At 42.0% G+C, this 16,606-nt stretch overlaps 3 protein-coding genes across 3 annotated transcripts in view; 1 reads left to right on the top strand and 2 right to left on the bottom strand.

Annotated features, from left to right (window-relative positions):
- The first annotated feature begins 196 nt into the window (after positions 1 to 196).
- edem1 (ER degradation enhancer, mannosidase alpha-like 1) lies at positions 197 to 8,817 on the top strand. The gene is made up of 12 exons (XM_068712197.1): positions 197 to 797; positions 2,522 to 2,594; positions 2,814 to 2,917; positions 3,169 to 3,340; positions 3,526 to 3,709; positions 3,885 to 4,059; positions 4,527 to 4,647; positions 4,807 to 4,977; positions 5,073 to 5,146; positions 5,232 to 5,328; positions 5,876 to 6,064; positions 6,677 to 8,817. Exons 1-12 carry the CDS (start codon positions 328 to 330, stop codon positions 6,764 to 6,766), a joined length of 1,920 nt encoding a protein of 639 aa, XP_068568298.1. The 5' UTR covers positions 197 to 327; the 3' UTR covers positions 6,767 to 8,817.
- Positions 8,818 to 8,921: 104 nt separating this feature from the next.
- gnat1 (guanine nucleotide binding protein (G protein), alpha transducing activity polypeptide 1) lies at positions 8,922 to 12,442 on the bottom strand. The gene is made up of 9 exons (XM_068712196.1): positions 12,283 to 12,442; positions 11,242 to 11,284; positions 11,016 to 11,157; positions 10,747 to 10,904; positions 10,542 to 10,670; positions 10,294 to 10,423; positions 10,029 to 10,182; positions 9,722 to 9,938; positions 8,922 to 9,626 (listed from the first exon to the last, which is right to left on the bottom strand). The coding sequence occupies exons 1-8, from the start codon at positions 12,386 to 12,388 to the stop codon at positions 9,748 to 9,750; spliced, it is 1,053 nt and encodes a 350-aa protein (XP_068568297.1). The 5' UTR covers positions 12,389 to 12,442; the 3' UTR covers positions 8,922 to 9,626; positions 9,722 to 9,747.
- A 1,222-nt stretch (positions 12,443 to 13,664) lies between these two features.
- The window catches only part of sema3fa (sema domain, immunoglobulin domain (Ig), short basic domain, secreted, (semaphorin) 3Fa), a 50,746-nt gene continuing 47,804 nt past the window's right edge, over positions 13,665 to 16,606 (bottom strand). Inside the window, exons 18-19 of the mRNA XM_068712194.1 lie at positions 16,440 to 16,573; positions 13,665 to 16,322 (exon numbers count right to left, since the gene is read on the bottom strand). Of these exons, the coding sequence (XP_068568295.1) occupies positions 15,894 to 16,322; positions 16,440 to 16,573 (563 nt within the window). The 3' untranslated portion in view covers positions 13,665 to 15,893. The remainder of the gene's footprint in view (positions 16,323 to 16,439; positions 16,574 to 16,606) is intronic.

The following is a 16,606-nucleotide window of genomic DNA, read 5'->3' as shown; positions in this document are numbered from 1 at the left end:
CTCACTCTTGTGGCTGTTTTCTATTGGCGCAGAAGTTGAACTGAGACACGTCAGGACTGCCACGAAACGCCACCAGGAGATTGACAGCTCTGCGCCAATCGCGGGACGAGCTCGCTTCGGTTTTGTGCGTGACGACACAAAGGAAGAGCCAATCACGGCTCAGAATCTGGGAGGGGCTGGTCTGTTGACAGGAAGCGTGCTGGGTGGAATCACCGCAGCCTATCTGTTCTTGTAGTTCAACCTGACACACAGAGGACCTCACAGTCGCGCATCCCTCAGACTTATGTGGACTTAAATTATGCGTTTAAAGATCGAGCCGGGGCAAATATGCAATGGAGGTCATTAGTAGTCGGTCTGGTCGTATTGAGACTCTCTCTCAGCTGTGTGCTGTGGCTAGCGTTCGGGCTCGGACCTAACGTTAGCTTGGGGTTCAACTTCCCACTTAGTTTCAGTTTGCACAAATTAGACTTGTTATTCAGGGACGAGAAGGGAACCGATCCGAGGGGTAACTCGTGGTCTCAACGGATACACGGCCACAGACATGAAGAGGCGGCGACCACCTGTGCAAAGGTTGCAGAGGCGTCACCCAGGAGGTCCTACCTGAGCTTCTTCGATGGCAACAAGGACGAGTACGTCCGGAAGTACAGCTCCTTCCCGGACACACTGAAAGCAAAAATGAAGGACATGGCCAAAGAAATGTTTTATTTCGGGTACGACAATTACATGAAATATGCCTTTCCCGAGGACGAACTGAATCCCATTGACTGTGAGGGGAGGGGACCAGACGTGCTGAACCCGTGAGTCATTCAAAGCCGTCCTCATTTGTCTGCACCGGCAGGTTCATGTTTTCTTTAATACACGTGAATTCATTGCTGTGCTGTTCGTGGTGGTGGTGGTGGTGGTTGCAGTCGACGTGCACGACGCTGCGGGACACACCGACAGTTACATCCTAACTGTCCTCTGCAGACCGTACTATTTGCATGCACTTTATAATCAAACGAGCCTGGCGCTGCTCTCAGTGCTGCCCGCTGCTGCTCAGTAATGGACAGGTTGCCATTCAGACACCTTTGTCATTGGACAGTACAGTTAACTGGGATCCCTAAAAAGGGGGGTTTCTGTCACATTAAGGAGCTGTTTAATGTCTTCATCACCTCCCATTCATGTGAGATTAGGATTATACCTTGTGGAAATATGAAATCTAATGAAGTTAGAGGGTTAAAAAAAGACACAAGGGCTGCAACTAACGATTATTTTATTAATTATAATTATATATTAATTAATAATAGTAAATATTTGGCTTTTTTTGTTAAAGAAATTACTTTTAAATGACTTTTAATGATTAATTTACTGGCCAAATACTTTTAGATTAATTCTATGTCGATTAGCTACTTGGTTAATAAAGTTCTCTCGAGCTCTCTCAAGGAAATCCAGAAAGCGCAAGATGTGTTTGCATACCATAATACCCAGTTCTTATGTTCCGCTCAGGGGAGCACAGTTGTTTCGGTTGAAACACCTGTGCATGGTATTCCCCTGAGCCGCACACTGAAACAGAAAGACTAGAATTACACTAAAATATCAAATCAAAAGGTTCACTCCCCACACTGTTATCTCACACTTTCAGGGTCAACGGTTTGTATACAAAGTGATACTTATGCAGTCATTTCATGGAATGTGTTAAAGACAAAAACATAAATAAAAGGCTTACTGAGATTAAGATGTTTTACGTTCCCCAATTCCAGCTTCTAGCGTTTTGGACAGTCGGTCAAGCAAAAGAAGTAATCTTGATGTACGGTATACAGGTTTTTTTTTTTTTTTTTTTTTAAACGTTTCTATAGATCTAATGACCAAATAATAGAGAAAATAATCGTAAGATTGACTGATAATGGATATAATTATTAGTTGCAGTGAGCCTGTACTGATAATAATGATGTAACGAGGGAGAATAACCGCCCTTTATCTTCAGATCAACTTTAGTGATTGTGTTAGTATTCTAAATTGTTGTGTGGTGTCAGACTATTCAAAAAGGAAAACTTGAAATCCACATTTTTTTTGTCAACCTGGTATGTTTCTGTTGTTCTGAAGATTTTGCATTCACATCTAAACAGTCCACTTTGTCGTTGGATTTAAAATAGATAGATAGATGGATAGATGGATAGATGGATAGATAGTAACTTTATTGATCCCGTGAGGGGAAATTGTTTAGTTGCAAGCAGCAATAGGATACAGAGCAGCAATAGCTTACAGTAAAAATCTTATTATATAAAGAAAAAAAAAGAAATGCCCATTTCAATACACAATATATACAATTATAATAACAGAGTAAAGATATTATATAAAAAATGCACACTATATACACAATGAATAGAATAACAGAATAATATTAAATCAACTAAATAAACAGTAGTGCAAAGGTTTAACCAACAGTCTCTATAAATATTCTCTCTATTGTGATCTTTTTTTGAATTTTTTCTCCCTCTTTTGCGGTGACACCACTGAGTCTGTTCCGCTGCTTCCGTTTCAGGTCAAACATCAACATAAACGACGCTTTGGGGAACTACTCCCTCACCCTGATTGACACCTTGGACACCCTGCTGGTAAGTTTGTGCCGTGTCCTTACGTCCCACGACGTCCCGCAAGTCAGGCAGAGCTCTTCATTCTCACGGCTCAAAGTTTTAACGGGACCTTCTCCACAATAGTTGCTATCTATAATGATGAGAATAGAAATTTGAGCAAAAATACCTGGCAGCCATTCAGTAGTCGTGCGACCGGATAAACCTGTTGATGCAGTGTAATGTGTTTTTTTTCCTCTACAGGTGCTCGGCAACGTGACAGAGTTCCAGAAGGCTGTCAAGCTGGTTATAGACACCGTGTCTTTTGACAAGGACTCGACGGTGCAAGTGTTCGAGGCAAACATCAGGTACAAAATGTTGCTGTTTTGGGCCCAGCTTGCTGTGGATGCAAATCTGTAAAGCAAAAACATGCTCGTAATCGTGATGCTGATCATGATATGATTGCGTCTGTATCGACTTAATTGGACTTTTGAATTTACTTCAGAAGTAATTCGTAATGCCTTCCAAACTTTTTTACTTTCAGAACCTGTTTCTGTGTAGAAGCCCAGGGTAATGTTCCCCTTTTTTTTTTTTTTTTTTTTTTTTTTTTTTTTTGAAGGATCCTGGGAAGCCTTATCTCATCTCACATCCTGCTGACGGACCCGAAACATCCATTTGGCAAGGTCGGCTTTGATGGCTACGATAATGAGCTGCTTCACTTGGCTCATGACTTGGCTGTCCGCTTACTGCCGGCCTTTGAGAACACCAGCACAGGCATTCCTTACCCCAGGGTGAGTGAGGCTGTTAGACATTATTTCACCAGATGCCTGCTAACACACACGCAATGTACCCAAACAGTCATAGCACAGCCCGAAGTAGTTCTCATGTGTTGTGAAGTTCCATGACCTCCTAGGAACCCTACTGTAAAGATTGGAATGTCACTCAGCATCTTTATTGATTTGTGTCTAAAATTCAGGTGAACCTGAAGACTGGAGTTCCTCCCGATAGCATCAATGAGACGTGTACTGCAGGAGCTGGGTCCCTGCTGGTGGAGTTTGGGATTTTGAGCCGCTTGATTGGAGATTCGACATTTGAGTGGGTGGCCAGGCGAGCCGTCAGAGCGCTGTGGAACCTGAGGAGCAACGAAACCGGCCTGTTGGGTAAGCACACCTGTGTTGTTAGGCAAAAAGAGATTTTCCTCCTTTTTCCCTCGCTTTCCTCTTGTTGTTTTTATTAAAGCTACTACTCAGCGTGGTTCCGTCTACAACGTGTAGATATGGTGCCTACAATTATCCTAGAATTTGATGCATTTTTTTTTCTTCTGTAAATCTTTAGGGAATGTAGTTAATATCCAAACAGGCCAGTGGGTTGGCAAACAGAGCGGTCTGGGAGCTGGTATGGACTCCTTCTACGAGTACTTGCTCAAATCGTACATCCTGTTTGGTGAGATAGAGGACCACCGGATGTTCCAAGCTGCCTATGAGAGCATTCAGAGCCACATGAGGAGAGGGTGAGTCCCACGCTGACAGAATGCGACACAGAGTGTGTTTGGGTGGGACTGGGAGCTTCACATGAGGGCGCGCCTGAGACGGGAAGTTATCTCAGCTCTGCAAATTAATCTCGGTGGCAAGGATTTGCCAAACAAAGAGAAAACATGCGAGGGTGTATTGTTTGTCTAACTGGTGGATGTGGGAAGCTGAATTCTGAAGAAACGTAACACTTTCTTCCACCTTAGTGGCCACTAATGAATAGCCCTTGAGCAAGGGACACAATCTACAGTATATTAGATTAGCTGGTCATTGGCAAACAGCGGAAGGAAGTAAGGTACACTGTGGTTGCTTCTGTATCAAAAAAAAAAAAAAAGAACGAAACAAAAAGAGATTTGGATGTTGATGGGGGGGGGGGAGAAGAAGTAGACACACTCACCTGAGTAGTGTTTCACAATGTGAACCCTCTTCTGCCGCTGTGCTTTTCCAGGAGAGAGTCGTGTAATGAAGGAGAGGGCGACCCACCTCTTTATGTTAATGTCAACATGTTCAGCGGTGAAATAATGAACACCTGGATCGACTCCCTTCAGGCCTTCTTTCCTGGGCTGCAGGTGAGAGCGCACACACACACACACACACGCACACACACACACACACACACACACACACACACACACACACACACACACACGCGACCGGTCGTATGATCAAGTGTAAAACATGTGTTGTTGCGTTCAGCTATAGTTACGCGTCGCCGCTCTGTGCACTAGGTGCTGAATGGTGATGTAGATAATGCAATTTGCCTGCACGCCTTCTACTATGCCATCTGGAAGCGCTTTGGGGCTTTGCCAGAGAGATACAACTGGCAGCTGCAGGCTCCTGATGTGCTCTTCTACCCCTTGAGACCAGAGCTGGCTGAGTCGACCTATCTGCTGTACCAGGTACTGACCCGTTGTAACTCCGCACTGGTGGTGGTGGTGGTGGTGGTGGTGGCGGCTCGTTATCTTCTACTCAAGAGTTATTTTCCTTCCCACAGGCGACCAAAAATCCTTTCTACTTGCATGTTGGAATGGATATTCTTCAGAGCCTTGAGAAAAATACCAAAGTCAGGTGTGGAATATATTTATAATACCTTTTTCTGGAAATGTTTACAATGATTTGATGCTATAAGCTGAGCCGAGCTGTTCATTTGCAGATGTGGGTATGCCACTCTCCACCATGTCGTGGACAAATCCAAAGAGGATCGCATGGAGAGCTTCTTCCTCAGTGAGACATGCAAATACCTTTACCTGGTAAGTAACACCCTGAGCATGCCAGAGATGGAAATGTGTTATATATGATTCTAGAAATGTTGTAAAGTTTTGATAGTTGTGGGAAAAAAAAAGCTATTGCAATTGACAAAATGTTATTTTTTCCTGGATTTAAAGTCAATTAGAGTCAATTACCTGGTACAATTTCACACACTACTCTGTTCTAGCTAAGCAAAAACCTAATTTGGGTATTTATAGATTCATTATTAGATTAATTTAGAGATGATCTCATTTGTTTTTTTTTTTAATTAATGGCTTAACTGTTAGAAAATCTCAGAAACCATTTTTTTTCCCAGAGTTCAAGGCAGCATCCTCAAATAGCTTGTTCTGTTCTAACAAGCAGTCGTTTTCAATTATATTAACCAGATAAAAGCAGCAAATCCCAACATTTGACGAGCTGGAATCAAAAATATCAATAAAAAAAAATCCATATTTGATTTTGCTGGTAACACCAGGCCATCGGCCAGAATCCAGTTCAAGGCCCTTTTTTTTGGCTCAACTCATCCCAAATGTCTCTCTTGCATTGCAGCTGTTTGACGAGGACAACCCACTTCACAAATCCGACAACAAGTACATCTTCACTACAGAGGGCCATCTTGTGCCTATCGACAAGCGCTTCAGGGAGAAACAGTGGAGCGACTTGTTTCCCTGTGAAGAGGGAGTGCTGGCAGAACGAGAGCCAAACAACCGGGCGCCGCCACCAAGCAACGTCAGCAATGTAAGGCCACCGTCCTCGTCTTCAGCCTCTTGTGTTGTGATTTAAAAAAATAAATAAAATAATGATGATCTTAAAATACATGTTACGATATTGTGCATTTTCAAGGAGGAATGTACGACATTCAGAGCATTAATATAGCAGCAAAAAACAACAACATTTGCAATGTAAAGCTATAGGGGAGTGATGTCTATCAGAACAGAGAATGAAGTCACTCTTCCTCTGTGTGTGTTGTTATTCGAGCTTCTCCTTGCTTTTATTTATATAGCCAGGCCCGCCGCATGTGCTTTTAGTGCACGGGAGCGTGCCCCACTGGTTAGCTCACGGCCACCTCGCTGCACTGCTGTCATGCGCCGGTTACAGCTGATAACCCGATCGACAGTGTCGTCGCGGAAGCGTAGTTGCCCGCTCCACTCCCCCCCCCCCCCCCCACTCAGGTAAACACTGATAGCTCTGTCAGCACATTGGTAATGTTAGCACCGTTAGTTATGAGCTGCAGGCCACGGCGCCGCCATTGTTGAGAGCTGTTGAGAGGCAATCCAAAATGCTCCCAATCTCATATTATGCACCTTTGACCGTCAAATGCATTCCGTCTTACTTTTCTCTCTCTAACAGTGCGACAGGATCCCAGAGGAGCGACGGTACACTCTGCCATTGAAGAGCGTCTACATGAGGCAGATCGATCACATGGTGGGACTTTTCTGAGGAAGACGATGCATGGAAAGGCGTTCAGTGCACCCCCACCTCCCCCCCTCCAGGTGTGGCTGCAGTGAGGTTTAAAAAAAAAAAGGATCCACTCATTGGTCAAAATCCTCGTCCCATCTGTTCCGCTGCTCCGGATCCAGACAGGAAGCTGACGCTAAAGGAAACCTGAGAAAGCAGCTTGGTCACTTGCTGTATTACTTAAAAGTCTGTGCGGGTGTTTGGTGGGTGAGCATGTGGTCAACAAAGGTGCAGGAAAATGAGGAGTCATAGTTCGTTATCGTTTGCCTGGTGATGAATTGAGATTGTGCAAGTGGATTTTAGAATTACGTGTGTGTGTGTGTGTGTGTGTGTGTGTGTGTGTGTGTGTGTATGGATATGGATATTAGTTATTACAGCTGAGCTGTGAATCATAATGCGTTACTGGGAACAGTGCCATCTAGCCACACATGTACAATGTATAGCCTATAAAAACAAAATGTCTCTCGGAACACGATGATTAGTGCCTCTTCGCAGTTGATTCACTCGACTACATCAGTGCTTTTAAATAAGGGCTGCGCATTAACAAACAATGACGGTGAGAAAAAGGCTCAGGATGACGTTTTTAAAGTGCCTTCAATTTTTCTTGAACTTTCTTGGGATGCGGAACGGCGCATATTATTTCTGGAGAACATTTTATTTTTTGAAGCCATTGTCGATATTGCACAATAAATGTCATTCCATGTGTATGTACTGTTTTACACTGATTATGACATTAAGGTCTTTTTTTTTTTTTTGACACAACAAAACAAGCCATAAAATGTATTTTTTTTTTATGTTAATGAGCGGAAACGTGTTTGTTTACCATCATTTTTCTGTCCGATGTATTAGTACACAGACTCTCCTGCATAGTTTCTTCTTGTTTAGAGTAGATGGAGGTTTCCATTTGCTGTTTTTCTCTGTCACATAATTGCACACCATCATACTCATTAATTGCCATGTGGTTAGAACTCAGGGTTAAAAGGAAAACGTGAAATCAATGAATGCTTTCATTAAAAAAAAAAAAAAAAAAAACACTTTCTCGAAATGTTGTTGCGTACAATGCCTTAGGTATTTATATTGCAAATCTTCCAACTTGGTTATTTGAGGTCAAAGAATAACCGCACTGAACTGAAGTACAGCTGTACTGTGAGTATTCATTATTGTTCCAAACAGACAGAAACCTTGTGTGACGTCTCCTTAACTGTGATGTTTGATTCGTGTACTGATACTGACGTATCTCTTCTGGGCTGGTTGATATTTTACCGAACAACCTGAGTGTCTATAAAGCTCAGCAGAGCTCTAAGCTGCATGGCTCGATTACATCACAGCATCGGCATCTTCTTTGGCTTTGGGAGACAGCTGTTCACAGTCTCAAGTTTTGTCGAAACTGCTCCAGGCCACAGGACTGATATCTCTTGAGTTTTTTTGAAATTGGCTGACATCACCCCCAACCTCTCTGTCTCAGAGAAATAAATAGTGTGACATTTTGGGGATTACGCTTATTCACTTTAGACTTTGGAAGAGTTTTGAGCCAAGAAATTGCAGATAGATGCGCAAGTCCTGAAATGGTTCCCTGGTATGGTAATCCACTCTCAGCAGCTGGTTAGGTTAGCTTAGCACAAAAAACGGAAAATGAGGAAAGGGCTACCTTTTTTTTGAAAAAAAGAAAAGAAGAAGAAGAAGAAACCAACAAGAACGTGTTATTCTGTGAGCTTCTAAGATGATGGCAGGCAGATTTTGGTGGAGAGAGTCAACAGTTTACCTCTGTTTCCAATGTTTGTGCTAAGCTAAGCTAAGCTACCGCTGTAAAGAGATGGTGGCTGTAGCTTAAAATGTACCTTGCAGACTTGAAAGAAGTATCAATCTTCTCACATGACTTTGGGCAACAGAGCAAATACGTGTATTTCCCAAAATGTCAAATTATGCCTTTAATCTGTCAGAAATGTAAGGTAAAGGCTGGTTACTTCTAAACATGAGTGGTTTTATAATGCTAAAAAGAAACAGAAATATTAAATAACTAATTATGAACAAGACATTGCTGTGTTGTTTTTTTATTGGTGAAAAATGGGAAGGTACTCTTTTTCTACACAAAGTTTTCTACAGAAGCTTTAATATGTTTAGTGAAGGTTTACAAATATTTGTTTCTGTACAGGATAGTTAAAGTTCATCTATCGCTCTACCGTGGTACAGATCCACAGGGTATCGCCACGCTTCATGGATTGTCCAATAGAAAACAGTTTAATTATTTACACTGGCCCTTTTCAACTATTGCAAAAAGTTACATTTTCTAAATCTTCAAAATTCCATTTCGTAACTGTTAGAATTGTGTCTCAAATTGTGCTGCAGAGTTTCTGTACATAAAAGCCATTTCTAGTGACAAGTTCTTTAAAATCTCTAACGGGTCGAAGTGCATCTGCAGGTGGTGAGGCCCTCTTTGTTTGCTTTTTCTGGCTGTATACTGACCAGTTAGTTGAGCAAAGATGCGTTAGCCTGACATCTATTCACATTAGTACACGTGAGGAGAAATCACCGACGGAAGCTTTTGATGTCTTAACTACAGATTGCATAAACCTCCAAAAGATGAGTTCAAGAGACTCATGAGAAAAGTTAGCTTGACTAAAATTCAACTCATCTGAAGTCTGCACAGGATTTTCTGACTGAAGAGCTGTCTTCTGGTCCCAGTTGACCCAAAGTCTTTGGTCAAAGCTACAAATTCATTTTGAACACAACAATTTTTTCTTTTTTTTTGTGTTCGTTATTTTTGAGGGGATGGTTTTCATCTTCGGTCCTCAGTTTGAATTGAGAGGGGATTTGTGGAATGTGACGGGGCTACAACATCACCCTGTAAAAGAAAAAGAAAGTTTCATAAGCTGGTTTTCTAAACTTTATAAGTTTGAATCTGAATCGTCATTACAATACAGTGCAAACTCTACTCACCTTCGTTGGGTTTCTCATCGCTGCTCTTAGAAAAGACCACAATCCTTCAGGTTTTCTTTGATGATGATGTCGGTTACGGCGTCAAACACAAACTTGACGTTCTCTGTGTCTGTGGCACAGGTCATGTGAGAGTAGATTTCTTTGATGTCTCGACGCAGGTTCAGGTCCAAGAATTGCATTTTGATATAGGTACCAGCATCCTCATAAGTATTGGGGCCTTTGCGAAAGAAGTCAAGATGAAGAGAAACCATTTTTTAAAGGCCTCAAATGTGCGGCAAATTACAGTGTGTGTTTTGATGAACCTCACCATCGTATTCAGGGAAGCACATGCTGAGGTGAGCCTTCTTGATCTTCTCAACGAATACATCCTTCTTGTTGAGGAAGAGCACAATGGAGGTGGCGGCGAAGTAGCGGTGGTTGCAGATACTGTTGAACAAGTGCAGACTCTCGTGCATTCGATTCTGAAAGAAAAGACTTGTGATTTTTACCAAGTCCCAGCCAAGAACCTTTCAAATTAACCAGCTATTGACTGACAGAAAAGAGACAGATTGTATAGAGTACTGTTATCATACCACTTCATCATCCTCCACCAGCACCATGTCGTAGGCGCTCAAAGCAGCAATGAAGATGATACAAGTCACACCTTCGAAACAATGGATCCACTTCTTCCTCTCTGACCTTTGGCCACCCACATCAAACATTCTGCACGGAAACAACAAGCGTACATTGTATCTTTGCAAGGCAGCACAGTGGTGGCGCCGATGATGAGTTATTGGTAGCTTGCTAACATCCCGTTGAGAAATATATTGCACTGATTGACCTGAAATGGAGATCTTTGAAGGAAAACTGTGTCTCGATGATACCGGTGGTCTTCACTCTTGATCGCAGCACATCCTGCTCGGTGGGCACGTAGCCTGGTGTGACCAGTCGCTCCAAGTCATTCAGGTAGCTGAGGGGAGATAAAAGTCATTCAATGACGAACAAAAACGGGATCATTTTGAATCTCAGCTTGTGTGATTTCTCACTATCCGGCGGAGTCGTTGAGTTGGTACTCCGAGGCCCTGTCAAAGCACGCTTGTATGCCAGTGTCCTTCCACAGGCGCAAAATGATGTCCGCCAACTCTTTAGGCATGCTGCCTTCCTCAATGGTGTCTGCGAGATGCATGAGTTTCCTGGCATCATCCTGCAGGGCAGACGCAAAAGGACAGGGACACATAAACTTAACATTAGTAGTCTGCTACAAAACCTGAAATCAAATTATGCAAAACACACTGAAGTCTTTCTCAGCCGTTACCTGCTGATCGGCGTGGCCAAAGTTAATATTGAGTGTGTTCATAGCCTTCACAATGGCCATGACGGACTGCAGGGTGTTGCTGTAGATGATGACAATGAACTCCAAGCATTCTTCAAGTGAGTAACCATCTTTGTGGATAATTCTGATTGGGGAAATACAGCATTAGTTTGTGATTTACTGTCTGTTGGACAGGAAATGAGACACTGCTTTGGTGCAAATATCTTACTTCATCTGTTTGACAATAGTGCTTTTGCCTGATTCTCCAGCACCTATATGCGAGTAGAAAAACAATAAATGTCGTTATTTGCAATAAATGATACATCTATGCTTTTATTCCAAACTTCATTTCAAAATGAATTTATAAGGAATTCGAAAAAATATGTCTTGTAGTTTTGGTGCTGTTATTTACATTGTGTGTTATATTAATGATATCAACTGCAGGCGATGGCATAGAGGATCGCAACAGGTCATAATACTTCTTACTTCAGGTCTAATCTTCGTTCAAAGCTGATGTCAGGTGGAACTTTCCCCGGCCCTGACCTACATTGTCATTAGGAGATGATTAAGCTGAGCGTGAAACAATATAGATATTCAGAGCAGTATAATATGCCGACTGTACCAGTATAGTATAATCAAACATTGCTTGATACAATATTAAGATATTTGGGTGTAAACGTTTTGTTTTTTAAATTAAAAGAACATACTAATCCCCCCCCCCCCCCCCTCAATCGACTGATTACATAGTGCCTGTTATTGTATTTGAATGCTACAGCCACAGGCCCTGTTTGAGTTGGACAGTAGCATATCTGTGTCCTTCAGGGTTAAGCCTTTTGTGTTGGAGGACCTGTTGTTTCAGGATTAACAAGGGATTGAGTTGAGTGATTATTAAAGTGTCTAATTCAATGACACAGGTAATTAAGCCTTTAGATAACTCAAACACGCTTTTGGTTTTCATCACCATTAATATAAACAAACAGGCTTTTTAAACTATGAAATTAAGCACATTTTAAAGTTTGTTCTGATTAATATGGTCCATCCATAACGAAGTTACGTCACACAAGATCTGTCCGTGTTGATAATTTAGAAATAAAGATTAAACCAAGATTTTACAAGAGACAAAGTAATGAACCAGCTATAATTATGTCCCATAGACTGGATTTAAGGTCAAGTATAGCCTCACCATGGGGCCTTATGAGGCCTTAAAATAAGTGTCACCATGGGGGTTACCCAAGTTTCCTGTTATTGTATCCAACATGACCGTCTTTACCTAGCAGCAGTAGCTTGACGGTTCTCGCATCCAAGTCGGCATCCTCTTTCAGCTTCTTCTCCAGCTCTCTGGAGTGTTTCTCCTCGACGCTCGCTCCAGCCCCCATCCTACTTTTTTTCCCGGCTTGGGCCCCTCTGCTCAAAAAAGCCAAGTGTCAGGAAAAATGGAAGTAGGTCCTAGCTGATCGCCCTCCTTCCTGACCGGTGCCGTCAACTGCGCCGCAGCAAACACTGGCGAATGTTTGAGTATTTTCCTGTCTTAGGAGAGGATTTTGGGCATCCTTTGCCCACCTGACTGAGGCGGGCCAATGGAGCACAAGGACAGGATTGTTTTAGGGCAGAGCCAAAGGTGTGAGGAGAGGCGGACATACATCAGCGCAGGACTGATCTAACCTTTAGGGGGACTTTGCTGCGCTCAGCGGAAGATGAACATCGGCTCAAGTGCTTATCTCTCTACGCTGTTCTTAGGTGCCTTTAAAAGAGAAGCACGTGAAGCTAAATAACTTGGTCCTGAGCGTTGAGTGTGCCTGTGGAACTCGGTTATCCCAACTAGATTCATCTCACATCAGCACCAAAATAGCAGTAAACCAGAAGTGGGAGTAAACGTAAGACCACACTTACTCCCACTTTTGCAAAGAGGTCAAATAGAGTGATTAAAACGAAAGAATACGCTCAGCAAAATGGGGTCACTGAGTTAAATAACCATGCCCTCACCTGCCAGTCCCAAAATGAAGGGAGACAAACTGACATTTCTCATAAGATACTGCAGACTGAAGGGTGAGCTCTGAAGTGCTTAAAGAGCTTTGCAGGTTCACCTGACAGATCTCATTGACCTCAATCTGAGGCTGGTTAAGGATCCTAATCTACTCACTTTCAATTATGTATGTATGCGTGTGCAGTAACTGTGCGCTAGCATTGCACAACGTTTGTCTCACACTTACAGTAACGTTACCGCTGTAAACGCTCTGGGAATATATATCACTTTAGCTTTACAGCGCTCCTTTCCTTAGTCCGTCTGAGTCCTTACTGTGAATGGAAACCCTGCTGCAGATCAGCAGTGGTGGAATGCAACAAAGTACATTTACTCAAATACTTTACTTGAGGTACTTGAATATTTCCATTTCATGTCACTTTATACTTATAGTCTATTACATTTCCTCAGGTAAATATTGTGCCAAATTTGACAGCTGTAGTTTCTTTACAAATAGAAAACAGATGAGCTTATAAAACATGATAAAATGTAATAGAACAATAAATATACGTCTAATTAACAACTTCATCTTAATCAGCTAAGTTTGTAATATGAAAACATGATCTAATGTGGGATAGAATATCACTCAAATGATTGTGTACTTTTACCTTTGATAATCAAGTACATTTAGCTGATAATTATATTCTTTTATTTAAATAAAGTAACAATGCAAGACATTTACTTGGTGATACTCGTAATGGAGTATTTACAGTGTGGTAATGTTACTTGTACTTTAGTAGAGGGTCTGTTTGCTTCCTCCATCACTGTGGATCAGTAACACAAACAGCACTGAAGTCAGTGTGTTACACACATCACACAGCAAACCCTTCAGACTATGCAGCAAAAGAGAACCTCTGTTATTATAAAATATAGAGCTTTAATTTATTAGTCAGCAACATTGATGAGGAAGAAAAGATGGGTTTTTTTTTTTAAACATTACAATAACACCAACTGTGCATTATATCATACACTACTTTACCTCAATGACCCAGAGCAAAGTCTGCCAAACAGAGGAAATTAAAATAGATGCACATGTTTGAAATATATGCAAATTTGAGAAAAGAGGAGAAAAAAAACAAAAAACAGAAAACAAGAGACATACAGAGGGAGAGAGAGAGAGAGAGAGAGAGAGAGAGAGAGAGAGAGAGAGAGAGAGAGAGAGAGAGAGAGAGAGAGATTTAAATCTAAAAGCACAATCTGACCTTTCTGTACTTTCAGCATCTTTCTTGCACTGATAGTATTTTCATATTCCCACAACGAGAAAAGACATTCACTGACATCCACAGCAACGTAGCATTTTAGACAAATACCATACACATTACACTGTACATGCCATGCACAATGAAAAGCCACCTTCTGAAGATTTTGGTACATGTTTCCCTTCAGGTTTAGTGGTGATCAGCGTGTTTGGTGGTTGTGACTTTTGTTTCACTGTATGGAACTTTTGTGTGACGCATGTGGCACATACTTTGTGATAGCAGTATAGCACTGCATTGGGTTGACAAAAGTAGCTGACTGTTGTTAGCCAGCCGATATAGAAAATACAGAGCCATTTGTCGCTGCTAATAGTTAATAGAAGCGTAGACCATTTACATGATTAATGATAAATATTCACTTAGAGAAACCAATATTTAGCATGAAACTGGCAGGAATGCAACCTTTAGATTCATTGAGAGCCAAAAAAAAAAAAAACAACCTTTGAGCATACAAACTACATGCTCTGCCTTATATGAATATACTGCATATGCCACAGATACATGTGAAGTATCTACCGTTTTATCAAGATTACCGATTTGGCAACAGAAGGTGCTTTGTGTCTTATGTTTTTTTTCTTTTTTTTTTTTCTTAAATCACAAACTGTCACAAACTCACATATAGCTGCCTGCTGGAATTTCTTATCTCCAAAGAGGAAAAAGAGAAGGCAATGTTATATTTTCAGCTTTTGTGCCGTTAAAGGACCCTTTTCCCCCAAAACACAGCTTATTACAAAGATCACGTTTGTTAAGGATACAACATTGAGATGTGTTATTCACATATAAACAAAACACTTGGCAGCAACGGATTTTGGAAGAGTTTGGGTGGTTGATGTAACATCATTACTCGAGGCCAGGCTGGACCACAAACTTTAAAAGGAGAGACGTCTTCCCTGTCACAGAGGGCCTTTCATTAACCTGCGACTGTTTGACTGTGATATGTTGTCACAGCTGCAGTCCGTTGGCATTTCTTTTATTCTTCTGTGTCCCAAGAAATGCGGCGATTATTCTGTCAACAGCTCGTATCTTGCAGTGAAACAAAAAAAAAAAACTGTCTGATATACAGTAGAGAGTTCTGGCGAGGAAGTTCAGGGAAGTTCGAGAATTTCTCTGAACCAACGATTCGACTTCCAGCTTAGACACTGAATACTGCCAGCAGTCAAGTGATCCAACATGGTCGCCTGTAACAGTTTTCTGAATACATGTCGTCCATCTGTGAATACTCCCAAAGTCCTCGGTTATTGTTGCAGTTTCTCAAAAACACCAAACATAAAGATATTCTCAACATAATAACACATTGTAATAAACACTAACAATAATACAACAATATTTGCACAAATTTACCTATTCACAAAAAAACATGTTTTCTAGGTAGGTACAAAGAATTACTTTTTACAACCTACAATAAATATTGTGTTTTTTTTCCCCCCAACAGTTACATAGAAACTGTTTGATGCTGTTGCTTTTGGTTGCAGTATCTGTCTTGTCCGTTAAGATCATTTCATCTTTCTAACTGGAGTCATTCCCCTGAATGGAGGGTTGCAGTGTTTAGGAGGTGGTGTGGAAAGGTAGACTGGGGGAGTGTGATGAGGCGCATTGTCCAGCTCTTCATGTCTCAGCGGGAGTTGTTTCCTCATCGTGATGCCGACGGTTGCGAGGCTTCTTCTGTTCTTTCAGCTCCTTCAGGCTTTTGGCTTTGTTGTCCCCGAGGCTGACGTCTCCAAGCTGCCAGTAATCCTGGCAGTACTGGTTGATCAGGCCCATCTCCGGCTGGCTTAGGATGGTCAGCAGGTCTTTATACTGACCGGCGCTCGGAGTCCAGGCACTGGACTGCAGTGGAGGCAGGGCCGGACTGCCCGTTTCCACCAACACGTTGTTGACCGTGCGACTGGAAAGGACCACGAGCTGCAGTTTGACCAGCGTGTGTTTGAAGTTCTTCTCTGTGGATGTGCACAGGTAGATGCCGCTGTCAGAGGACTGCAGTGAGCGGATCAAAAGACCTTGTTCTGTTTTTAGGATGCGGCCCTCTGAGCGAATCTGGAAAGAAGGGCAATTCAAAAACTGTCATTTTTAAGATGTTAAAAGTGAAATTCATTCAGTGGCATTCATTCATTTGAAACAACGTAACTGCTTTACAGTTAAAGCGTTGCTCACCTCTTTTCTCCTGTCACTGTTTTCCTTTTGCAGGTGCCACTTGAGAGACACATGAGGAGTCCTGGCCTGGCACTCCAGGAACGTAGTGCTGCCCTCCACCCCATACTGAACTGTCTCCAGAGTATTCTTATTGGCTATAAAACAATATGTGGAATATAGTTGATGCA

This window comes from Cebidichthys violaceus, unplaced genomic scaffold, assembly GCF_023349555.1.
Source record: "Cebidichthys violaceus isolate CVI_PGR_0920_01 unplaced genomic scaffold, fCebVio1.0.p SCAF_17, whole genome shotgun sequence".
Taxonomy (NCBI): Eukaryota; Metazoa; Chordata; class Actinopteri; order Perciformes; family Stichaeidae; genus Cebidichthys; species Cebidichthys violaceus.
This window is presented reverse-complemented; position numbering and strand designations above follow the sequence as displayed.

Coding starts and splice junctions, on each gene's coding strand:
- edem1 (XM_068712197.1), top strand. CDS start 328: ATGCAATGGAGGTCATTAGTAGTCGGTCTGGTCGTATTGAGACTCTCT. Junction 2,595..2,813: donor ACACCTTGGACACCCTGCTG/GTAAGTTTGTGC, acceptor TTTCCTCTACAG/GTGCTCGGCAACGTGACAGA. Junction 3,710..3,884: donor CAACGAAACCGGCCTGTTGG/GTAAGCACACCT, acceptor GTAAATCTTTAG/GGAATGTAGTTAATATCCAA.
- gnat1 (XM_068712196.1), bottom strand. CDS start 12,388: ATGGGGGCTGGAGCGAGCGTCGAGGAGAAACACTCCAGAGAGCTGGAG. Junction 11,158..11,241: donor ACTATTGTCAAACAGATGAA/GTAAGATATTTG, acceptor TTCCCCAATCAG/AATTATCCACAAAGATGGTT. Junction 10,905..11,015: donor TTGGCCACGCCGATCAGCAG/GTAACGGCTGAG, acceptor TCTGCCCTGCAG/GATGATGCCAGGAAACTCAT.